The 26,406-nt window shown below is 35.7% G+C and overlaps 2 protein-coding genes across 4 annotated transcripts in view; one reads left to right on the forward strand and one right to left on the reverse strand.

Moving 5' to 3' along the window:
• Positions 1-22,212, forward strand: part of LOC128997336 (protein MTSS 2) — a 137,518-nt gene extending 115,306 nt beyond the window's left edge. The window contains exons 6-16 of one of the 3 annotated variants that reach the window (XM_054422970.1): positions 1,995-2,133; positions 3,077-3,176; positions 3,983-4,090; positions 6,410-6,595; positions 8,174-8,266; positions 9,777-9,948; positions 12,715-12,948; positions 13,451-13,572; positions 14,299-14,419; positions 17,463-17,555; positions 18,757-22,212. In XM_054422970.1, coding sequence (XP_054278945.1) covers positions 1,995-2,133; positions 3,077-3,176; positions 3,983-4,090; positions 6,410-6,595; positions 8,174-8,266; positions 9,777-9,948; positions 12,715-12,948; positions 13,451-13,572; positions 14,299-14,419; positions 17,463-17,555; positions 18,757-19,559 — 2,171 coding nt within the window. In that variant the 3' untranslated portion in view covers positions 19,560-22,212. The remainder of the gene's footprint in view (positions 1-1,994; positions 2,134-3,076; positions 3,177-3,982; positions 4,091-6,409; positions 6,596-8,173; positions 8,267-9,776; positions 9,949-12,714; positions 12,949-13,450; positions 13,573-14,298; positions 14,420-17,462; positions 17,556-18,756) is intronic. The other 2 variants (XM_054422971.1, XM_054422972.1) reach the window with 2 other exon arrangements.
• Positions 22,213-25,640: 3,428 nt separating this feature from the next.
• The window catches only part of LOC128997340 (photoreceptor-specific nuclear receptor-like), a 43,432-nt gene continuing 42,666 nt past the window's right edge, over positions 25,641-26,406 (reverse strand). The window contains exon 10 of the mRNA XM_054422977.1: positions 25,641-25,879. Coding sequence (XP_054278952.1) covers positions 25,641-25,879 — 239 coding nt within the window. The remainder of the gene's footprint in view (positions 25,880-26,406) is intronic.

Here is a 26,406-nt window from a genome sequence, read left to right on the forward strand (position 1 = left end):
TTGGGCAATGTTGACGATTCCTTTAAAATTCCAAATAACAAAATGTTTGTGACTAAGATTTTGATTGTTTTTTTAAAGTGAAGCAAGTATTTTTGTTCAAAATTCATTTTAAAATGTTTTTACAGTTATGAAATACAACCGTACATTTTATCATATTTTTTTCTTACAAGCACAAAGAATGAAACTGTTAATATTTGTGTATCTTATGTTTGTTTGAATGTGTCTGGTGAATTAAACGAAATAATCTTGGATGTTTATAATGACGTCATTCTAAAGTTGTCTCTTAATTTTATTGTAAATACTACTCCCTGTTTGGATACATAAGTTGAAATATTGTCCAGTTCCGCCTCCGATTAGAATGTTTGAATAAGAGTTCTGATGTCACTACGCAGGTGTTCCCACAAGCTGTTTAACAACAGCTGATCAAATTTGAACATCTGTTCTCACACTCGTGTCAAGCTGCCAATCAGTGATCAGAACAGTTTTAACTCCAGTTACAAAATGTTCTAATCCAAAATACAAACTATTAAGGGTTTGTAGCGAAATTAGTGAAAATGCTGTCAAAATTTTCACAGTCCTGTCTGATGATGTTGAAAGATACATGCATGTTTTTTGTTTGTTCAAGTTACTATAGTAAATTGAATAAGAAAAAGAACAACAATCCAACTAATGTTCTCACATGTTTTTAAGAATGAAACGTAACACTATGGTCGATAAACAACTCAAATGTGCTTTGATGTTGGCTGAACAAACTTTTTGCTTGAGAGATTAGTGCTAGTACACATGTGCCAGGGTATGTTGTACTGTATGTCTTGCCAAACATCTACCAACATACAAGATAATATTAACATTAAATAATCTAAGATCAAATCAAATCAAATCAAATCAAAATATACTTTATTTCCAAAAATATTCAACAGAATAAAATATAAACATAAACTTCCAAATACAACAACTGAACCGCTCGGCTGAACAACTGAACTGTAGATGAACAACTGTTGATATTTTTTTGCCAAGTTAACCTTTAAACTAAATCCTTAACACTATAAAGCATTGTAAGTACACATTGCCAGTTTTCCTGTTGGTTCTTGAGTGTTTCTAAAAGGTTGTCAGCTGTAAGGCGTAGATGGAAGCTAGATCCTTTAAGCCCTCAGTTCCCCTGGGACAGGAGAGTGGGTCAAACTAAAATGAGAGCGGCAAATCTCTGTCAGTTTCTGTAGATTCTCATATGAGATTGTTTGCTTTATATCTTTTTCTGCTTTTGCTTATGACATTTGAAGATGAATAAAAATGATGCTATGTTTGTGTATTTTGAAGATTATTGTACTTATTAATACGCTAGGCATTGTACTTATTTCCTTGGAGTAAACCATACCTCAAATGTTCTGATGAGCTGCAATTTTACATTTTTCTTTATATTTAGCAAGAAGCTCTATGTTTCAATTGGGGATTTTAAATGTACGATTTTTTAAATATTATATATTCACTTCTCTTAGAATGATCAAACTATGGGAGCTGGGTTTTATGTGGTAAAAGTGTATTTTCCTATAAAACTGTAAATTGAAAATACCCATTCTTATAGATCTTTGTTATATTATTATATCTTTATTATATTGTGTCGACACTCCATTCTTTGTACTTTGTGCATTGTAACATGCTGAGGCGCTCTCCAAGTAATTCGAGCGAGAGCTCGGCATAGATCACATGCGAAGAAACCATGTACACTCTCACTTTGTCTCACAGTCAAAAGGGCACCTGGCACTAGTGCAGTCTTGGGTCCTTTGACTCGTGTAAAAAAACCGACTCTAGACAGAGCGCAGGCGAGTAAGAGACTGGGCGAGGCAAGGCCCCCTGAGTCAGTACGAGAGAAGCCGAGCGTACCGAGTACACACTCGCACCCACGCGCCTTGTCTCGGCGAGAGTGTACTGGGGCCATCATGTACGGCACATGTAAATGGTCTTTCCTTTTACTTACGCGCATTTCTTTGTTGCAGACTTCAAGAGAGCGAGAGCCGAGTTGAAGAAGAGATCCACAGACACACTGAGGTTGCAGAAGAAGGTGAGGAAAGGTTGTAAGACTGGCGAGCTGCAGCGGAAGGTGGAGAGTTGCATGCAGGATGTCAACGAGCGACGGTTGGTACACTTGTATACTTGTAGAACTAGGTATTACTTTATTAACGTTGTAGCTAGATTTAAAATAAAAGTGACCGTGGTTCAATTGAAGCCAATAACAGAGTGGGTTGATGCACAGAGAAGTAAGGTACTTACAGTAAAACCTCAATAACTTAACACTCCGTAACAGGCAAAAAAGTGATTTTTCTGAACATTTAGTTTTAATTGTTGAATATCTGACATTACTTTGAAGATTTGCTCAATTAAACACTCATGTAAGTAATAAATGCATATGAAAAAGTGTTCCTGTGATATATTCATTTATTAAACCAATTAAAATGTTCAATTTCCTAGATAACTCGTCAACCTCTGGGTCCACAAATTGTAGAGTTTTTACTGTACATAGGAAACTTGCTCATGGGACAACAGTGCGCTTTCAGCTCTAGTATGTTATGCAGAAATATATTTGTGACGAACAAGGGAGTATTCTATGGGAGAGCACTGTGTGTCCTATCGCACAGGGTCTTCCTCCATCGTGAGCGTTGTAGTACATAAGGGCGGTGTTGAACTTTGCCCTAGACACCTCACTAGTGCTAGACTAGTAGTAGACTAGTGCTAGACACCACTTAAGTGCACCATTGAATGTTTTGTACCTTAATTTATAATTATTTGTGGCTTGCGTAAATATCTGTTGATTATGCCAACTTTTAAACTAAGTAAGTGAGAATGACAGTAGGCCCTTCATTTATTGCAATTTTTTTTAACTATAGCAAGCTTTATGCCGCATCAATCATCAAAGTTTTGGGAAAAATAAATTTCTAAATGAGTATGTTAAGATTATATCAAGCTTTGAAAAGCATCAACTAATTTAATTTAATATTATAGGTTGTTGTATTAATAGTCAAAGATTATAGTTTCGATTTAGCAATATTCAATAGAAATTGTTACATAATATACTTTTCAGGTACATTCTTGAAGAGACGGAGAAGAAGGCTGTAAGAGCCGCACTTATAGAAGAGAGAAGTCGGTTTTGTGTGTTTGTCGCCTTTCTCAAACCTGTAGTGGTAAGTAAATTGTCAACATTGGTTTTAGATCAGTGCATAAAATAAAATATCCCATTATTGTTTTCAAAGAAAACATAGAATGACTGGGGGTAATTAACTCATTCCATGTTCAAATTTGTTCACCTATCAATATTTCTGTTTAGTTATTTTATATTTGTTACTTTAAACTATTATTTTCTGAACTATTAATTTTATTTTTTGGAAACACCTTATGGCTAATTGGAGTCTTTATTTTTACAGGAATAGATTTAAGCTAGCGTACCTTATAAAAATAAAGTCCATAAATGCACAAAAAGGACAACACAACTAATATTTCTTCTTAGTATAGGTTGTTACTTTTGACAGTAGGAACTTTAACCCTCAGTTTTAAATGTTAACTGACATTTCTCATCAATCTATTCTCTGAAAAGTCCAATGATGAGACAAAACATCAGTTTCATGTCATGTATTTGTCTGAGTATCTATGAGCTCCTGATTTTTTCCCCGCTAAGCCAGCTTACTTTTATTCTATCTCTTTCCCCTTGACTTCTTTAACTTTGAGAGACTCTCACTTAATTCTCTGATACCAGTTGAAGTTTTATGTTGGATGTTGATAAGTCTTAAACTCAACTTGTTAAGGTCCTAACAGTAAAAAGGAGACCTGAAGACTAGCAGTATAGCTCTAATCAGTGTTTAGCATAGCTAAAAGCCATTAGTCACAGGCTAGATTCGTACCCAGGACCCCAGGACAGAAGTCATGCACTTTAGCTACTCTAGCCTAGAAACCATGTTTAATACTTTTAGTAATGTCGGTGTGCGTGTTGTAGGACGAGGAGGTAGCCATGTTGTCGGAACTGTCTCATCTGCAGGAGGTGGTGGTACAACTGGAGAAACATACAGCGGACCCGTACACCCTTCCGCCAGCTAGCGAGCAGGTAAACATTCTACACTACGGTACTTTGTCACAATTTGTGAAAACGTTGCTTGTGAAAGTAAACGTTATGGGATTGTAGCGTTACCTGTCAATAGCTCAAACACATTGTGCAATTCTGCAATTCCTGACTAAACTCCTGCTCTTCCTGACTTGTTTTGAGATTCGAACAAAGAAAATGTATCCTCTTTATTCTGACTCAGAGTCAAACCGAGAAAGAAGAGATGTCATTGGACAAAAAATTTATATTTCAGACCGGACTTGTTTGTTCAACCCACACTGTCAATTTTATGTGTATTTCATAACCTTAGTATTTCAGTAGAACATGCGTTGTTACATTTAAAATTTAAATAATGTATTGTGCAAAAAAGATTTTTTTGTTGTAGCAAATTTCCCATATAGGGGATAAGCTATTACCGTATTTCTCATGGTAAGGCCTAGTCCGTTAGCACGATAACTTAAGCAAAATTTTTTTACTTAACTTGATACAAATTGTGTAAACCTACAATTATTAGAACGTACAATAAAAGGTTAAATTACCTGTGTCCGCCAGTCGATCCTTGTGCTGTGTCCTATTACAGGATATGCATTTCGGCAGAATAAACTGCCATCATCAGTCCTAATATAAGTCCTTGTTCTTCCCCATTGGGTGCGTCTTGAAGTTTTGAAACACGTACACGAACGATATTACACTTAGATACATTACGAACAAAACATAAAACACGGTAGGCCTACTTTTATTAAGCTATTACGGACATGTAGACGCGCGTCAGTCGTGTGTCGAGTCTCGACTGGGGTCAGACGTTACTTGCAGAGTTGACCTTTGTCCTGTCTCTGTCCTTTGTAGCTACAGGTGGCGTTTCATTCAACTTTAACAATGCTTCAAATAATATGTTGGATTGTAGTGTACTTTTATCATTCAGGAGGTTGTGGGGGGTTGTTTTAGATGCTCTATAAATTTCATATTGCTCTAGTGATGTCATTACTCGACTTTTTCTACAAATGTGTAAAGGTTTTAAATTTTCATTCAGGCTGGAATAACTGTGATTGCTGTCAATTAGGTGTTCGGCAAAATTGGATTGTTGTGTTAAACTATTTTTGGGAAGGTGTTCTTTAAACCTCTTAATAAATGGTCTGCCAGTCTGTCCAATATAGAATTTATTACAGTCACTGCATGTTATTTTGTATACTCCGGATTTATCACTCAGGTTTTTAACATTTTGTTGGGCTCTAGGTTTGAGGAGATTTTGGACTTTATTAGATGTTCTAAACGCTACAGTTTTTCCGTGTTTTTTTAATTCATTTTTCAAAGTTTGGGTGATTTTTTCTCCGTATTCAACTGAGACAAATTCTGTTTTTAATTGAGGCCTTGGATCTGTAGTCTCTTTACTAATTTTCTTTCTATGTCTGCTGATTAATGTGTCGATGATGTTAGGATTAAATCCATTATTGACAGCTATATATTTGATGACATTTCTCTCATTCTCGAAGTTTGCGGTACTAAGTGGTACTGATAGTAATCTATGTAATGGGGAAGAACAAGGACTTATATTAGGACTGATGATGGCAGTTTATTCTGCCGAAATGCATATCCTGTAATAGGACACAGCACAAGGATCGACTGGCGGACACAGGTAATTTAACCTTTTATTGTATGTCTTACCGATCTGGAACAACAACAACATAAAATGAAGTTATTAGAACGTGTTCGTGAACCAGCATGATCAGACTATGTGAACAGGGTTGTATGGGGGTTCTACGGTGTGAAATTTGGTTTTTCTCATTTTTAACCCCAAAACATACAATTTTCAATTTTTTCCAAACCTTACAGAGCTTAATAAACAAATCATTTAGTATATTAAAGAGTTGTTGTATTATACCTAATGGTTAAGGAGAAAATTCCAATAAACTGTAAATAACATATTCCCTATCTATTCTAGTTTGCTTGTTCATAGATATTTTATCAAATTTGACAAAGTTTGTTTATTTCATACTAAGCTATCTACATTTTAATAAAAACACTCCTTATTACCTTCCCTGTAGCAGCAAACCTTAGTACTAATTAAGATTATTGCTATTTAAATAGGAAATAAATCTGACAAATATTTTGGTGGCACTCTAGCCACTTGGAAATTCGCTTAGTCTGCACTGCAGGTTTGCTGCGATGGGCGTACTATGTCTACGGCTGGTGGCATCGTTCAGGAGAGATGAGAGGGAATTACATTGCGGCCAACTGTTCTTGAGCGTCAATGGCTTACTTTGCGCTCTTAGTACACAAATAGCTTTTACCACACTGAGACTCTAATCTTTTACCCTTTACCAGGTGATAGCCGATCTAAAGAGCACAGATAACAATTGGACGTTCACCACGCCACCTAGCAGTCCTAGCTCTCTGGGATCACGGAAGTCCTCGATGTGTAGCATCAGTTCTCTCAACAGCTCGTCCAGTGGCAGCACCAAGAGTCACCATTCCCCTAGTCACCACTATTGGCATCGGTCACTGTCACAGGTCAGTAGTCCGAGGCCAAAAAATTGAGTAAACCATTTGGATTCAATGATTTTTATTTGTGTCCGACATTCTCCAGGATTACGTTGAGTCACAGAAAAGTAAGGTACAGAGGAAACATTCAATGGTACACTTAAGTGGTGTCTAGAGCAAAGTCCCCCCTTGGCCCCCCTCACCCTCATGTACTACAACCCTCACGGTGGAGGAAGACCTTGTGCTCTGTGCGATAGGAATTATACACATTGCTCACCGTTCAGGCTTTTATTTGCTCGTCAAAGTATATTTCCGGTACAACATACCAGAGCTGAAAGCACATGGTCTTCCCACAAGCGTGTTTCCTTTGTAGCTTACTTCTCTGTAACATAGTCAAATTTATTTATTTTGTCCATTGGTAAAATCATGCAAGCTAAATTTAGCTGTAGATATTGCTTTGAATGAAATTATGTAGTGCTTATGTTTTAAGATATTTTTGCACATTTTTAAGTTACTCTCTTTTTTTTCTATTACATTATTTTGATTCTATCAGGAGTGTGTATGTGTTAGTTTAGCTGAGGAAATGCAAATTGTTTCAACAGTTATTTCCTTTCATGTAGAAACCTTACACGGATACATACTCTTTACCCTGCATGTTAGTATTCAGTGTTGTTCGTGTAAAAAATAGTGTTCACGTCAACTACAGTAGATATTTTTGTTAATCCAGTATTATTTTTGGGACTTAGGTAGAGACAGATTAGCAAGTCACGTTTAAAAATAAAAACTAACACGTTTGTAAAGAAAGCGGCAATACAGGTGAACTAGATTAATGGGCTGTGTAATAAGTTATTTTTAATATTCAGGATTTTTTTTCTGAAAACCGTAATTGCCAGCAAATTCTAGCAAACATACTTGAAGTTTTTAGAACAAGTTCGGAATTCTTATTCAGTGTATTATAAAACCCCAGCAAATCCTTATAGGATTACCGATTGCATTGGATTAATTGGGTCCTATTTCATATTATAATCTATATTCAGAACTCAAATTCACTCGATTAAGAACCTTTGAACTCTGACACTGGGGACATAACTGTTGATTCTGCATTATTATTTTCAAGATAGTAGCTACTTAGGAAATTTATTTTATCAACTTCTTTACTATTTTATTTCCAAATATCTTTTGCAATTATTTTGTTTATGTTCAAGTTGTGGTTGCACAAGCAGCGATTTATAAATTTATCTAACCTTTTTTAATCTTATGTAAATTTTTTCAAAATTTGTTTCAGTAAATCGACCAAGCAAAAAAAAATATTTACACAAAAAATATTTTTTGTTTTCTAACTTAGTTAATGCAATATGACGACAAATATAGTTCATCACACGGGCTAAAAGTGTGTTTTCAACCCTTGATTATTTTCTGACCTCAGCTTTGCCTCAAGTAAAACATAGGTAAAAAAAGAGTCACTTTACGCTCCAGTGATGAAATTTACTATTCATATTTACCTGCTGTGCAATCAGAACCACAACTGTTATCTATTTATTTTATTTATCTTCTGTTTATTTGTACCCGCACTATCAATGTTGTTGCATGTATGTGTTTTGTATGTAGCGTCCCACTCCACCTGGCACACTGAGACTCAGCTCCGTTAGTTCACAAGATTCAGGATTCACCTCTCAAGACATGCTGTTTCCACGGCCACCGGTGAGTAGCTGGTAGAGGTACAGTAGAACCCCGCTAATATGACCTTGGTTAGTCCGACTCCATGCTTAATCCGACCGTGCCATCGCCCATCGGTTACAATGTTATCGCGGTAATATTCTGATTGTTTTTCATGGCCGTGTGGAGATCCTTACCATCTCCCAACTGCGGCAAAAATCTTCTTACTTTCCCGCGATCACAGAAACATCATCATCATCGTTTTCTGCGATCTAGGGAAAATTTTTCCTCATCCTCCACAATTATGGCAAATCATTGAATGTCTCTGATGGTCATAGGAACGTTATCACCAATCACCATCTTCCGTGTGGATATTATATGCGTCTTCGGCGATCACGGCAAAATCCAGAACATCCCTGCAGTTGTGTAGACATCATCATCGTCCTTTGCAATAGCTACAAAATATTAAATAATCCTGAATTTGCAGAGACATCACCATTGTCTCCAGCAATCACATAAACTTTAACGTTTTAGGGGTCCATCTGCAATTGTGGCAAACTCCTGAATATTTCCCACGGTAATGGAAACATCATCGTTGTCGCCTGTGATCGTGGCAAAATATTGAATGTCAATCAATAAATGTCATTTGAGCAGTTGGTTTGGCCGTTTGTATGCTCAGTGGATAATCCGACCTTTTCACCGTGCGGAACATGGTCCTGGATCCGTACGTGATGCATTAGCAGGGTTGCACTGTATAGTGTGGTAAAAGATTTGTATTTTGCGGTAGAAATGCTAATTTGAAATTGCGTAGGTTTGTTTGGATTTTATTTGTCCCTCATAGGAACCAGGTTGTAGCTGTGTTTACAGCTTAGGGGTATTCACAGAAGAAGCACTATGGACGCTTTTATATATACATACCCCATGGACAATGTTTTGTGCATCCAGTAGTTTTTTTGTAGTGCAGAACTATGACCATTGACCAGTTTTGGGGACGAGATGGTGGAAGGGTCACCATAACACACAATAACGTGAAAAACAGTGGCACCATGGAAAGGTCCTCGGATTCTACATTTTCTGTGGCTTAGTACTGTCTTGGTTAATCACTATTGAATACCTTGTGGTTTTTTTAACCCAAAGGGGTAGCAGTTAGCAAGCCAATATTAGAAGTTGACAAACTGTTTGATATTCTGGGCTCTAAAACAAACAGAAAGTATAATCAAGTACCTAAACCATGTTGTATAGATTCCAAGTACAGTCTGGGGCGTCAATAGGAGTTTTCTCCACAAATTTGCTTGTACAGTCATACCAAATGAAAATAAAGTAATTTGATGGTACTCAATCGTCCCCTGGGAGGGTTGCATAAGTAAAGGTTGAATAAACCAGACTCTACTGCAACACCTGACTTAGGTTGGTAATAACACTATTTTCCAGAATCTGTGGGGGTTACAATTCAAGCATACGTTGAAGGCAATGCAACCATGGTTTATACTGATGGTTTATTTATTTGGCCAGTTTGTGTGATATATTGTATGATATAACATGTAACGTTACACAGGTGTCCAACATGGCAGAGCACAGTGAGGGCAGCAACGCCAGCACTCCGGCAGGCAACACCAATGGTGCTCTGCCCAACCCTACGGCTACGTGGCCTAACCTACAGGAGACTCTGCAGTTTGAGAGGGCAGCTACGGCCATCATGAATGATCGACCACATACCATCTCCTCAGGTTGGTCTACAACAACTGTTAATACTAGGGCGATAGGCTCAATCGGTTTTACCCTTTGTGGTTATTTTTTTTATTTATTTTTTTTTTAGTATTGTAGTAGCCTGGAACCGTTTCAAATCACTTCAGCCTAGCCTAGACGGTCATTATAACATGGACAAAATCCAACAGTGATCTGAAGGATTTGATCCTGGTATCTCGAGAACCGATGCCCCTCGCTTTACCAATAGACCAGTTTGCTATCCTCATCCTGTCAATACTAGTGATGTGTTAGTAGCTTAAGACGATTATGGTACCACTGGTTCTTGGAAAAAGTATTTCTACTTAAAACTGCTGAATAAAATACACGAGAAGTAAATGACAAGTTACAACCCTTTTCACCGTTCAAAACAGTTAAGCAAAAAATCCTCCTAAAAAACTTGAAAAATAACTGAATTTATAAATATTTCCAAATCAAGAGAAAGCATTATAGCAGAAGAGTTGATGAAAGCTAAATGAAATGTTAAGTGTGACAATTGTTGGCTTTTAGCCCTACTCTTTTGGAGAGCATTCAAATTGTTTGCAAGTCAGATTTAGTCTTTGATCTTGATTGGTTTAGTTGACAGTTATTGACTGGTTTGTGATCTTTAAAGTGTTAGTTTACAACATTTCTTCTAGTTTAATCGAACAATCAGGTTTTACTATCTACTAAATTTAGCCAAGAATTTGCTTGACAAGGTTAATTCAAATCGAAATTTAAAAAATCAAAATTTCTTTTATTTCATATAAAATAATCATTTTTTACAGTTTTTACAAAATATAATATTACAATAGAAGTTTATAACTGATAAGATTGTGTTCATCAGTATTAAAAATAGATTTTCCACAAAGTATGCCTGAAATGATCAACTTAATGTACATCATAAGGTATGATTTGATTTTTTCTTGATTATAAGTTTATTTATAATTATTTGCGATGATCCAGTGTTGTTAATCTTGTACCCTCATGATTCCTATAAAGTTTTTGTTTTATAGAGAACCAAATCTTTTAATCTAGTACACCCTTTCTTTACCAACTCTGTACTAACCAAAGCTCAAATTAACTGCGTCTGCCCAGGTAAAAATACCGGTTTATCCGTCCTGAATCCCTGAATGTCACAACTTTTTTAACTGACCCTATTTTTATGAATCCAGATGCTTGCTGCTCTTATCATTAGAATAAAATATTATTTAATACTAGCTGTAACCCGCGGGCTTTGCCCCGTTTAACTTCTTAATTTTCAAGATTATATCGTTCCCATGGCTCAATCACGTCCTGGTTGAAGTTTGTTCGCTACGCTCACTCACCTTTAGGTTGGAGCTCGTTCGCTACCCCACTCACCTTTAGGTTGGAGCTCGTTCGCTGCGCTCACTTGCCTTCAGGTTAGCTCGTTCGCTACGCTCACTCACCTTTTGGTTGCAAATTAGCTGTTGTCATAAATGTAAAAGAAATAATAGTGCTGCACCCTGTTGGTAATCCTTGTAACTTTAATGCTATTGAACATCATAGAACAGAACCAACTTGTTTAATTGAAACAGCTGTTAAGATTCAATAATTCCATTTCTCATAAGGTTAACATGGGAAACTCCAGAGCCACTGGGGCGGAGCCCAAAAGGATTTTTGAAATAAGAATATGCCTATATGTTAATCGGGAATGTGAGCTATCATCATGCCAAATTTCAGCCCAATCCGACCAGTATTTTTCGCGTTCACTTGTCACAAACATACATCCATACATCCATACATCCATACATCCATACATCCATACATCCAAACTTTCTCATTTATAATATTAGTAGGATTAGTAGGATGGTAGGTTTAGTTTTGTATTTAATAAAGTGACAAAAAAGAAATCAGTTTTTTTATTTATGTTTACATGGTTCTTTGTTTTAACCAATCTTTTGGGTTATCTGACTAGTAAAAAGTGTTGGTTAAGACAGTTTTCCAACCTTTTTCCCTAACGCATTACTTCACAAAACATAAATATGTTGAGTACTACTTAGGTAACTATAGATGAAAACTATAACTATAGATGATGTAACTATTTTTTTTTATTTCACTAACTTCGCTAATCTATATTTCAATCATAAGTATAAACTTTTCCCGAGAACATTATTTTCACAATTTATGAATATCTGAATGAACTACTCAGAGTTAAGTACAAGAGTTTTAATTTCCCCAATGATACTTGAGTGTTATTGTCTTCGGTCCCTGTCACTTAGTTTTTTAACGGTAAGCTAACAAAATAATCTTTTCCTTGTTATTATATCTTATTAAAATACACAGACCCCGATAGTATTTCACCTAATGCTAACGCACCAGCTCATACAATCCTGACAAGATGATACTTTAACTTGGAACACCTAAATGTACCACGGCAGTGGCCTCTGGGTACCCACGTAGAAGTATGGTACAGAGAAAAACGCTTCTTATAGGACAGGTGTACGTTTTCAGCTCTGAGATGTTGTGCCGGAAATACACTTGTGACGAGAAAGGAAGAGCCTGAACATCAAGCACTGTGCAGAAATTCCTATCATTCAGTTTCTTCCACCGTAAGTATTGTAGTACATGAGGGCAAGGAGCGTTGTTGGACTTTGTCCAAGACACCAGTGACTAGTATTTGACACCACTTAAGTTTACGATGGAGTGTATCATCTGTTCCTTACTTCTCTGTGGCACACAGGTTGGGAAACCCTAAAAGTGTAGTATAATTATAGTTTTCCAATATTATCACATTATTGTGTGTGTAGCATATGAGAGAGGCCACCAGCGTCCGGCTCTGACAGTCTACACGTTCCACGCCCCCGAGGGTTGCCAGTCACAGCCCAGCAGCCCGACCCCCGTGTCACCCCCACAGAGCGGGGCTCTGCCCCCCCGGCCACCCATACCTCAGCGGTGCTCCTCTCTAGAACGCCCCACTGTACCTGCCAAGTCCTCCCCTCTGGCTATGTACTCCCAGCCTGCTGAGCAGACCACTGATTGCTGTAAGTGTAGCTTGTTTGTATCAGTTACTGTCTTAGTAGTAGTATTCCCAGAATTTATTTATTTTAACCAGACCTCAAAAGATTTATTCTTTACAGTAATGGTTAAGTTAAAAATTATCTCTTAAGCGTACAATTCCCATTGTTGTCAAATATTGCAGTAAAGTTTATTTATTATTCCAATGATATCAGCTGTTTTTGTCTTAAGAAACTTTACAGTCCTGAATATTTTGGATATATCCAACTTTTTAGGTTGAATTTGTGGCATCTTTTCCCACTAATTAAGACCTTTAGTTTGATGTCCATATCAACCTATGCTTACCTTTAAGATTTCCACTTACTCCTCGTGGGACAATCCCCCTTATTAGAAAAAAATTATAGTTCATTAAAGCAGTATATTTTATGAGTATAATCAGTATAAGAAATTTGATTAGTTTTCACACCATATCCCACAAATTTGTCTAATAGGCATATGCGAGACAATAATCCACGCTTGTTTGTATAGGTTCAACCCAGCCTATGTACGTGAACATGCATGAGTTGGCGAGCATGGCTGCATCTAAGGCTCAGGAGATGGTGTTCCCCCCTCCTCCTCCAGAACTGTCTTCCGATCATCATCCTGAGAAGGTTTGTTTGTCAATATCATTATACTGTAGCTAATGTTTTTTGGTTGTCAAATCTGTTTTGTTGATACACACCTTTTTTACGAGCCACTTTTCCTCCTATGGTGGCCAATATCTGATCCTGCCATCTTAATTTTTACCTGATTGCCTTTTGCCTTCATGGTTACCTAGTCTTGTTGACAAAGATTTGTGAGATGAATTGTATTCTTTCGCCTATATAAGAGAAATAACATATTTCATACAGCAAGCATTTTTATACTGCAGCAAAAGCGATTCTTTTAAATAAATGTGTTGGGGTGGGACTCTCGGGCAAAAAAGAATCAATTCAAGTCAAGGACATTAGCTTTATTATACTCATTTTCACTTTTTTTTCCTACATTTATTTTATAGTCCTGATTTTTACATGTAACCATACACAGACATTTTGGAGCTAAATTTTAAGGTAAATGGTGTTAAAATCAGCTTAAACCAATGGTGAAGTGAAAAAATACAGTACATATCTCAGCCAAAATGTCGTTTGGACCACTCGTCAAATATTGTTTAACTAGAGTTTGTAATAAAAGTCACTCTAGCCCCTTGATGAAATTTACTAACACGTATTTTGAATTTATATGGCTCAACAGTGTGAGGATTCATCAGGAAGTTGTCATTTAGAACATTTGTAACTGTAAACGTTGTGAAGTGGTTTTGTTTCCCACAATTTCACCGTGCTACGTTGTTTGCTCCACAGACTGAGGGACAAGAGAAGGAAAGTTCTACGAGTGAGAGTTCTCTAGAGTCCAGCAGTGGCTACGGCAGTCAGACCATGCCCGGCGGTGTCGACGACTCTAACATGACAGCTCATCATGAAGGTACGTCTCTACATCCAACACCCTAGCATGGAGTTGTGTGGTACACCCGATGATTGGTGTTAATTTTACCATCTCATTTCATTCATCACCGTTTTTATTGACTGGATTCTATCACGTTCACAAGATTGAATTTCAACACTTGATTATATTTTTTAACCGCTTATTGATTCTTAAGTAGAGATGATTTTTTTAAGACTAAAATGTTTGGATTGTTTGTTTGAATAACAGTTGCAGTTTTTGTGTTTTGTCTGTGAATTATTAAAATAATGGTCGTATTATTCTCCAGTATTGAACGGTTTCTATTAATTATTAATTGTCATAAATGTATAGAATGATAATTTGCTACCAGGTGAATCTAAACCTTTTGTTTCTATTCCATCTTCATAAAATAGACAATAAATTTTCTTATTTTTACGTAAGTATATCAGTATATGAAATAAAACCTTTTAAGCTATTCTGTTTTTTCTGTGAGGAAAAAAGTAGGGATGGACGAGATTGGATTTTTAGTTCGAGACGAGACGAGACGAGATTTTTTATTTCTCATAAAATTTCGAGACGAGATCGAGACGGGATTTGCCTTCTCATACACAACGGGAAATGCACGTTCAAAATCTTTACCTGATTTTGTAACATTGTTAGATGACTGTTTAAATACAAAAATAATGATAATAGGCAAGAATATTTACAAAATTTTATTAAAAAACATCAGCATAAAATTTTTTTTATTAATCACGCCTAACATATTATAAATGCCTACGATTAGGAAACATAGTCATATCAGTTAGGATAGAGTTCAACTTATCCTAAAATAAAATAAATCATAAAATAAAAGTAATATTAATTTTTATAAAATAGTTACTTGTTTTGACTTTTTTTATAGTAATAAAACATTCCTTACACTGCTTACACTTAACAAAACTTCTCTAATGTTATTAAAGTAATAATATTAAAAAATAATTAAAGTAATATTTACATTTAAAGAATCAATTAAACAAGAACGCCTTTGCAAAGGAAACGCAACTACAACGCGCTCCTGTATTGCACATTGCATTGACTTTCTGCAGGCGTTTTAAATATTTTTTTTTTTATTTTTTATTTTTTTTTTATTCTTGTCTCGAACAAAATCTCGGCCAAAAAGAAATCTCGTCTCGTGTAACGAGATTTAAAATTTCCCGAAATTTCGAGACTTGACCATCCCTAGAAAGCTTAGTTTTCTATTTACTGTTATTTTAGGAATTTACTTAATTCAGACTACAAAATGTGTCTTGTTTCTATTGTAATACTGTATTATGTTTCATAGCATTTTGACCAATTGGTTTAAATGAAACCAAAGTTAAATGGAATGTACAGAATTATTTCAAAATACATTTCTTCTCTCGATCATCATTTGATTATTGCACTTAAAATCACTTATGTTTTTACAGTTTACTACCCAATTAGTTTAGATACTCTGTGTGTTTTAATTTATTTCTTCAAGTTTGTTCACTGGTCACCCAAGAATATCCAGTACTAAACATTCAAGCATAACTAACGCAACTAACACAACAAACTTTTTCTACAAGAATTTGGGTTTTTTTGTACTAATTGAATGGGATTAACAGCTTTGGAATACTTTAAACAATCAAAGTTTTCTAAATTGGGATTAATCTACATAACAATACAGTACTTTTGAAGTTTTTTTATTGAACTTAACCTGTGAATGTGTTGCTTCAAAAGTAGGCCTATGTAAAAGGCTGGATAGCTTGGGTTAGGCCTACCCTTACACCTTTGTTTACCAATTAAACACAATGATAACTGGATCTCTTATCTTCTTATGGTTTTGAAATATGAGTTAAAATCTAAATCCTTTTTAACCTAAAGAGTTGTTGAAATAGTGGTTGCCGAGAATAAATTTCTCGTAGAGGCCTGGATTTAATATTGTCAATATTAATGGCATTGCCATACCAACTCGCAGAGTTTTTAATTCTACCAATCAGCACAGCTGCAGTTTTCATTAATGGAATCACCATGACCCGTGGTAAGAAACTCGACTTTGGCTGTAAATTGTACTTCTATTTATACTTGTTGATACATCAGCACATTCAAGACTTGAAAATAATATTATTTCAGAAAAAAACACATACTGTAGTTTAATTTTAACCATACTGATTTTATTTTAGTCATAAATAAATACACACGCACTGAAATGTAATTATTTACTCATTTAATTACTTACAATCTCGCCAAGATTTGTTTGAAAAGTTCAGTGATTATTAGTCTTTACTCTTCAAACCAATGCCAAACCATACCTCCTTGGTTACAACCCTATTTTATTCTTAGAAGTTTTTTTGAAGTTTTTTTGGTGTAATAGTAAATTTTTGTTATTTAAGGGATTGTTATGATCCATCATAATATAACCATCCACTTATGGAAAATAAATGGAAATATATATTAAATCCATAACTTACGGACAATATTTCTACTTTTACAACATTGTTTTGGGATCTAAAACCTTATTCCATCCTTTCTAGGTGCTTTCTCACCTGAGTTGGGATAAGATTCCAGATCCTGAAACGTTATAAACACTTTGTTTTAATTAATTGTGAAAAAAAATTCTTTGCAATAATCCTTTAAATAATCTATTTTCTCCGTGCATTAAAGTTCCGTAAAAGAATTCTCCAGGAAAGGTTGACTAAACCAACCAATTTTATATTTCAGGGAAGATAAACAATTCTTTTTTTTTTTGTCAAAGCAGATAGGTGATTGTTCCAGTGTAAACTAAAGTATTATACACGCTAAGATTATACATTGTAACAATTTATCAAAAATAGCAAATTGTTCCAATTGATTGTAGCGTGTACACCGGCCTGCCTCACGATTTATCATTGTAATAAATTGGTCAATCAGATCGTCACAGTTTATTGTAGTGTGTACCTTAAGAGAGGGTCAGCTGTAATTTGGATTATTCACTAGCTGTGTATGAGTGTATACTGGTCCAGTTATCATTGTCGTGTCACGTGTGGCGTGTGATGTGTGAGAGTGAGACAGTGCATGTTGTTGGTAGTGTCGGACCCTGGTAGTGATATGGCCGCTAACAAGTATTGCACGCTCCCCCGGACAAATCCAGACCTGCGCCGTCGTCCGTTCTCCACCTCAGGTATTGTGATTACAGTAGAACCTCGATAACAAGTCTCGTGGGGATTATCGAATAAGACTTGTTATCAAGGTTGACTTCTTGTCGAGGTTTGCAATTACATGTGATTAAGGGGTAAAATAAATTCTAGGAAATTTGAAAATGGCACTTATAGTGTTTTGCTATCGAGGGTTTTGTTATCAAGAGTTTTGTTATCAAGAGTTTTGTTATCAAGAGTTTTGTTATCAAGAGTTTTGTTATCAAGAGTTTTGTTATCAAGAGTTTTCTTATCAAGAGTTTTGTTATCAAGGTTCCAGGGTGACATTTTGGTCAATATTCTATCTGTAGATAGAAAAGGTATAAACAGATTTTATTGAATAAATAATATATAAACTCAACTTACTAGAAATTAAAGTTTGCCAAATCATCTCCATTTTTTTCTGAATTTGATAGTATTCATTAATTTTGTTGTGTGCCTAAAGTTTCTTTTCCAAAGAATTATTTCGTACCGGTAGCCCTTACCTTGTGGTAGATGGGTTCCACCTAAGTGTTCAGCAAACAGGACTTGCGGTATTTTACTGATAGACTGCAGCTGTCAATGAACATATATAAAACCCTCTAAATCTAAATATTTTTTTACTTTGTGTACTTTTGATACCGTAAGAAATTTAAGGAAGTCATTTCAATTTTTTCCCAAAAACTGTTCGTACATATAAAACCTGTTGGTATGTTTTCAAAAACTATTAAATCATATTAATCCATCAGGGAAAGTTCACCCACCAATTTTTTTATATTTAATGTATGTCGCTTAATCAGCTGTTGAGCTATTATTTTAAAGGTAAAGGGTCAAGTGAAGGGGATAGATTTCTTCCCATAAAACCGTGTAAATATTATGAACAAAGTATAGTGAGGACTACCTGTAGAAAGTTTTACAAAAAGATTTAGATTACTTGTGAACCTATAGTTTTAGCTGATAATATAATGGTAAATAAAAATAAGCTACTCAGAAAAGCTGCTGCATTTCAGACATTGACAATGTGTCAATTTATGTTTGGGTGTGTTCATTTTACATACCTAATACAAAAAATTTTAGAGTGTAGCAAAGTTAGTCTGTGTTATTTTTCATGACAAGTTTTGGCTTAAGGATTTTTTCATACCAATTACAAGTTGAATTTTTTTGTGTATTTAATCTACAACCCGTTTACAAAGTTGTTATTTTCCACAGGTTACCCTTCTGGCACAATGCGCAACACTTTGCTACGCCGAGGCTCCATGCAGCAACAGAAACCTCCTCCGCCAATACGGAGGACATCTTCTATATCCAGGGGAGTGTCGTCTGTTCTGCCAAACAACAACAATGGAGGAGGAAGCTTGGAACACCTCCCCCCTCCTCCGGCCTTCCTATTGGAGGGAGGTGGAGCTCGCAACATCTCCAACACCAACAATGTAGCCGATATACAGAGGAATGTCGCTTCGTCTATCGCAGCAGAAATACAGAAACGTAACGCAGTTGGTAACGTGTCTGAGTATCAACGCACGGCAGCTCTAGGTATCGCCGCAGAGTTACAGAGGAAAGTAGCCCAAATGTCAGACAGGGGAAACCAGAAGAATGTTGAACAGATTTACGCCGAGAGGAAGGTCGTGGTGAAGGAATCTAGCGGAGGAATCAGCGTGGCCGAGACTGTTAGAACGCTGACTGAACTCAAGCATCAGCCGGCCAGTCCGGTGAGTGTGAGACGAACTCACAGCACGAGGTCGCAGAGCTGCGATCGTCGCATGGAGGCTGCAACAGGACTGATCGCATCACTGAGTGCCAAACTGACACCAACACTGTCACCACGACACTCGCGACGCCACTCGCAGGAGAACGCAAACAACCGAGCCAACCGAGTGAGGCAGTGGATCGCTGTGAGGACAGTGGCCGACCCGACCATCTGCCACGACTCTCTTATGGACCAGATAAAGCGAGGAACCTCCCTGAAAAAGACTAGAGCTGTCAATGACCGTTCCGCCCCCAGGATACACTAGGTGTATTGATGTGATGTGTTCTGTTTTGCGCCACAAACTGAGAGTTCTGCGTGTCTGAATGTTTAATCACTAATCCCAATCGTTTATACAGTATTAGGTAGGTACTTAATCGGTGAAAAACAGTGTAGGCCTGCTTTTACAACAAATGAATGTCTGAAGATGGCACTGGACATTTTATTTAAAACACAAACAGGCAACATATATTGCTCGTTTTTGTCCAAAATTTGTTGATCCAGGATCTCTGCGCAGGTATAATTGACCCTGAAGCTGAATTTCTCAGATATACTCAGTTTTAAGCAATTCACTACATTTTCGATTCTACAGCAGTGTGCTTCTTCTGGACTTAAATATTTTAGTTTACCATACCGGTTTTTGAAACTGAATAAAAGGCTACACTGTGTAAACCGATTGGTGATAAAACCTCAGATAATGACGATACACTTTAAAACCACTTTATTAAACGTAAGGGATTGGATAACTATATGGTTTCTGATTAAAAAATCATATTTTAGCTCTAATAATTCCTTTTTCTGATCTAAGGATTATATTTATAAACAATTTATGTTACTCTAAAAGTTATAAATATATTTTTGCATTTCATGTATACTTAAACTTGTGAAATCACGTTTTGATTCAAGCTGTCTAATTCAATGTGGTTAAATTTGATAGCTTTCTAGATGGTTCAGTATTTATTTTGTTCTATTCAGGTACAATTATTAACTTTAAGAATTAATTTACTTCTTTTGACATAAATATCTCCCTTACCATGTAATGAATAGAATCAAAACATGAAAAATAGTGTTCGCATACGACTGATTCCGGTGTCAAAACTTAAGTGTTTGTAGTATAGGAAGGTAAATGACTTAAATTATCTTCCATCTCCAGTCTGCTTGTTTTATAAGAGCTTATCTGGCCTAAGTGTAAATGTAATTGTTACTTCCCCAACGTTGTTGAAGTCTAGAGATGCTATTTTTCGATCTCGTTCTACTGACTGAGTAAACCGTTCACTGTATATTTTCTGATTGATTGTACGCCAAAGCATTAGTTTGATGCTGTAGAAAAGCGATTAAAATAATGTTGTATAATTCAAATAATCCGGTTAGTTTACTTTTTTTGTATAACAGTTTAAAAATGGGAAAAACATGTTTTTGAAGCAGATGGTGGTGTGCTTCGATAATTTTTTCAGGTTTACTTATTAATTTTCTTATTCTGTTATTAAATGAGCATGAATTGTTCTGTTAGCGCATTCCATATGAGTTGAGGAGTAGAGCACATGTATTATAGTCTAATTTAGTATTTCATTGTATGTATATTTTCCCTACATTGTTGATTTGTTGGATAGGTAAAGACGTGAGACGTTCATGTTCATATCCTGGGGCAAAAAAGCTGCCCGATTGTACATTCTGCGGGTTTGAATATTTATTGTTGTTGTTATCTAATGTAAATAGTGTACTTCGATGCAACAGAAAATGTTTTGCTGACATTTTGTATCGATTGAAGAACTGCTTAATATTAAGTAAGATCTCTAAGATGTCCAAAGCTAATATTGTGTAAGCCTAGAGTCATGTTAAGGGTAGTTTAGGGGATTTGTATTACAATTAGGGACCGGTGTTTGCTGCTAATAAGAGGTTTCTGCTCATTGACAGTTATTTTATTCAAGAGTGCTTTTGAGTCGGTTCAATTCAAACTGCTAACAATAGACTACATTGTCCATCCGTATCAAACCTGGATTTCTCAGCGTTTGTCACACGTATATAATTTATTTGTAATTATTTCTAAGTTAGTTAATTCTACGTTTAGTCATACAAATATCAGATTCAAATTCATTGCAATTTGTAAGCTGTAAATCATTGTAAATATTTTTGAAAGGTTTGTATTTTGAAATGTAGAAGGGTGTAGGATATAATGTAATAGTTCCTGTGTCGTCTGTATAAAATGTTGTATTTATTCTGTCTTGGCTACATTTCTAATTCAGCTCAAAGTCTTCTTCTTAATTTATTTATCTGGCAATACGTTTAATCATTTACAAAACAAAATCTTAACTAATGTTTGTCCAAGGACTTGTTCTGCAGCTTTTTACTCTAAACTGTATTCGTGTTATGCAGCTTGTACTGTGCTTTAAATTACCATACAATTTTTTTTCATGCAGCTCTGTTACTTAAATATATTCTATGGACAAAACAAGCAGTTTTACACTATTCAGTAACGTTCAAACAATTTGTTATAAGTACTTAAAGGCATGTTTACTAAGGCCAAATCTCATAAATGCCTTTTGTAAAAATTCTTTTTTCTTTTACGTTTTGTCCATAGATATTCAACCGATAAACTTGAGATCTTTTTTTTTGCAAAAAGATATTTCTTCCAAGTTTATAAACTGTTTAATATAACTGTAACTGCCATGTTATATCAGTAACTTAAGTTTTACATTTGAAATGGATTATACATTTTGTTAATTTTTGGAATAGAGTAATATTTTTATACACATTTGTATCGTTTACCAGTTTCCATAGTATCCAAGCTGTATTGTACCTTCCCAGATGGAATTGAGTGTTTATAAGATGTCACTCTATTGACTATCAACATTTGGGCTAAACCTTCAATTGTTTCACAGGTCAAGCATTTATTATGTATCAATAAAATATTATGTACTCAATGTTCTGTTTATTCATAACTCAAACACCAACTGTGATTTTGCTATGGTTGGAATTCTTGAAATAGTCCCGGTGTTTAAACGGTAGTTTTTCAATGGAGTTGTAAAGAACAAGGAAAAATATGTGACTTTTTAAGTCTTAAAACAACCATGCAAAAATACAAACAGATTTAGAGACTTTTTTTTTCTTTAGGTAGTTGTAAATTTTTTTGTAAAGCCGAGTTTTCCTAGGCGCGGAAGTGGAGAGCGGAGAGAGGAACGCGGAGAGTGGACTCCACTTGTCTTAGGTAATTTAATGTTACTGTTTTCCTAGAAGCGGAGTGGAACAACTTGTTTTCCGCTCTCTTTTCCTCTCTCCACTTTCCTCTCTCCGCTCTCCGCTTCCGCGCCTAGGAAAACTCAGCATAAAGGACAGGTACAAACACAAATCTTGTGCGCTCTCATGAATTAAACATATCCCTTTATACATTAAATCCTGAGGAGGCACCTGTCAAATTTTTAAGACTTCTGCCATATAGAATAGCTCCGCCGTACAACGTTGCAAGTGACAAAAGTAAATATTTTCAGAAAATACAAAACCATTACTGGCCCTGCTAATGCCAAAATAGCCTGTTTCTCACTCATTCAATCGCTTGTAATTGCTGCCAACCTAGGGTTTTCAAAAACAAAATATTTTACTCAGTAAAGAATGACATTTGCATTTTTTCTTTAAAAATCTCAATTTCACCATATTGTTTGTGAACATTGTTTGGCAGAAATATTGAAATGAGGGTGTTTAATTGTTGAAACTGATCGTTCGTCATTTAACCTATTTTTAAACTTTTTAACTAAAACAACTCCTCAAAAGTTGCACACCAACCGGCCTGTGACAGAATTGTCACAGGAAACACTCAACCTACAGTGGCTGGGAAGACGATTCCTTAGACTGGGTACACATGAAAGTAATAAGCATTCTGCATTAAAGCTAGCAGAAAATCCTTGCGTAGGTACACAAGCCAGTGTTGCATCACGCTGAAGTATGTTTTTAGCATTTTGACACGTCCCAGTATAGCCATGGAAGTTAAAGAGACTGTATTTGTTTGGGTTTCGTAACTTATACACCTTTAAGAAGGAGGACATTTATTTTTGTACAGTTTAAAGTTCATACTGAGTACTGACTCAATATAAGGATGATCAGTGGCGGTGATAAGAGCCCGCGGGCCACCCGCAAGTTTGTTCGCCAGGCCCCCTTCTCCCAATAATCTTTAAAATCATCACATGTATTATCGCCTAAACTTGCACTTTAGCTTGTCACAGCATCTCCCGAGGCACCAAGGCATCATCGTTGTCTTCCATGATCATGGCAAAATCGTGAATACTTCCCGTAGTCATGGAAGAAACATTAGCCTATCATAGAAATCCATGGTGATGGTTTTCGGCGTCAACCACGTCGTCAGTTGTATTTCACTGCCAGACGTGTCACCCTTACTATGAAGTGGCACCCTCAGATGGCTAGGCTGAGACTCAGCCATGTGTACTCTATCCATCTGAGATCACTGGTCTCAAACCGTCCCCACAAAAAAAAAAGGTCAGGAGACAAATTTATGATAAAGTTGCTGTAAACATAAAAGCATATTTATTGACTAGATTTAGATACATAAAGTCTTACACAGCCTATCTAACTAAAGAGTGTTAAAAAGAGTTCATACAATATTTACATTATCTGCAAAAAGTACATTAAAATGTGCCTAATGTACAAGAAGCAATATTTAATGAAATCATATTTACATTAGTTAAAATTACATTCAGTACCCTCAAGAGAAATATACTTCTAGGTCTTTGTGAAAAAGAAATTATTTACAGTGTATTTTGTCAATCTCAAAACTTGAGTAATCTTAACTTGTTGAAATATATACATTAGGATTAGACTAGTACAACTATTGGTAACTTTAAAATAAACAGTGTTTTTATTTGTCACTCACTGAGTTGGTTAAAGTAAATAATAGGCCTTAAGAGAATTTAGGCCATAAAATGAGATCCGTAGTGGTCAATGCCAAATAAAAATGTACAAAAAACATTTGTGCTTGACATAATATATATTTTTTAAATTAGTGAAATCAGTCATTTGTAATACTAAAAGAAACAATACTGCTTAAAAACCTTTGAAAAACAGAATCCACTGTCCCCAAAGTAGGTTTGTGAATATTCCATCTGTTCATTTTAGTTTTCAGGAAACAAGTTAAATTGCATTGAAGCTACAGTTTTATACGAATTTATTGGTTGGAGAATAAAGAGTGTGAGTTATAGTTTTTCTAACTTGTAAGAAGAAAAAGTTTAGAAGCTAGTAGGTTGGTTTAAGTATCGTGGAAGGGCTTCTCAATTAATTATTTGTTTCCATTATTAATCACCAAAGCTGGGGAAAGTGATATAAAGTGTGATTTCAATACCAAACAGCTGATTACACCCTGTTGTACTTATTTTTGATCAAATTGTAATATCAAACATATGATTAAACCCAGTTGTATATGTTTTTGGTCAAATTTTAATATTGAACAGCTGACTACACCCTGCTGTACATATTCTAAGTGAATGTCATGTGCTTACATGTCCCAGTGAATTAATTTTGACAAATTGATAATTTCTTCCAATTTCAAGGTTGTACAATAGACTTCCAATTGTTTGGATACAACACGAGGTTTGAGTTGCAAGCAATCTCATTATGTACCAGCTGTTTGTTATGTTAGATACAGTGTTCCCTTATTGTTCAACATGCCATTGTACTTAACTAATTTTGCACAAATACAGTATTGAACAGTTTCAAAACATAGCTTTTGTGATTAATATTTGGACATTGATGATGTCCTTAAAAGGAGGTTACTCATCACAACCAATATTTCATCTTTGATACGACTAGACATTCCATCCCCTTGTTAGATCTGTAGACAGTTTTAGGATAAAAATGGACGTACTGGTAATTGAATTTGAGCCACCTACAGTGTTTTAAACTCAAGTTAGTTACTGAATTGTCAACTTTTTTTCCAAGCTTAATTAAAAGGATGACTTGTAATGGAAACCTGGAGATTAGAGTCCGAAGCTAATAGGTACACAAATCAACATGACATTTAATTTCTCTTTATTACTTCAATCTACTTCTTGAAGAAGCCCTAGAAATATCATTGTTATGTTTTGTGATCTTTTATTTCCGTATCTTAACCCTTGAACTCTAATTGTCCTAGGAAAGCTATCTGAACTATACCCATCTTCAAACAATTATTATAAACCATAGGATCTTTGATGACAAATCACGTATCGTTGTAACAAAAACCGAAGACGAAACCAGAATAACACCACTCTTTGTGATCGGCTCACTGTTTTCGAATAGAAAATCGACTACAGCAATTGTGTGTACCATAGATTTCTACTTCAGTATCCTGAAGAACCACCTCCGAGTCCTAATTCTTGTACATGTCGCACAACACCTTCTCCATGGGTGTGTTGCCGATGGTTCGCTGGAAGAAGATGTTCTCTATCCGCTGTGTAGGGACGGCTCGTAGCAGCGGTAGCATCAGCAGTAGTCTGCCGAACCTCGCGGCGTGTGACGGGTGTGTAGACCTGGTGTGTTGACCTAGCATCACTTGCGCCTGGTCCTGTAGATTCTCTACTTGGAGAGGGTCCTTCAACCCCCGCGTTTCTGCAACAGGCCGCTCTACTTCAAAAGTGCAACTGTTCGTGGCTCGGAAGACTTTGGGAAATTACTTATTTATTTGTAGTATTTTTAAGAACTTTCCATTTTTGTCTGTAACGTAATCCTAAAATTATGAAAGATCAAAAACTTTAAGAAAAAAGGAAAAGCGGGATTGTTGAACTTCACAGGATCAAGTTTTATAAAAAAAAATCCAATGCAGGTCAAAGGTTATTAAAATTTATCCTCAATAACATAAAGAGAGACAGATTTTAATAGTTTTAAGAAATAATCCAAAAATTATATCATTATTGTTTTTATTACTTTTACTGTTATATTATTTACTCTTTCCATTATAATTGTACCTTGAACCGCCTTTGTAGTAAAATGTGAATTATGAATATAAATGTAAAGACCTCAAAATTGGTGGCTTGCTGAAGATGCCAATTATATAAGCCGGGAGTAAAACCCATGATTATTTATCAACTAAAATCAATAAATTAATTATTGCTTATTTCTTGGTGTGTAAACGTTCT

Source organism: Macrosteles quadrilineatus, unplaced genomic scaffold (assembly GCF_028750875.1).
Source record: "Macrosteles quadrilineatus isolate MER2022 unplaced genomic scaffold, UCM_ALF_1.0 Scaffold_6__1_contigs__length_79288215, whole genome shotgun sequence".
Lineage (NCBI taxonomy): Eukaryota > Metazoa > Arthropoda > Insecta > Hemiptera > Cicadellidae > Macrosteles > Macrosteles quadrilineatus.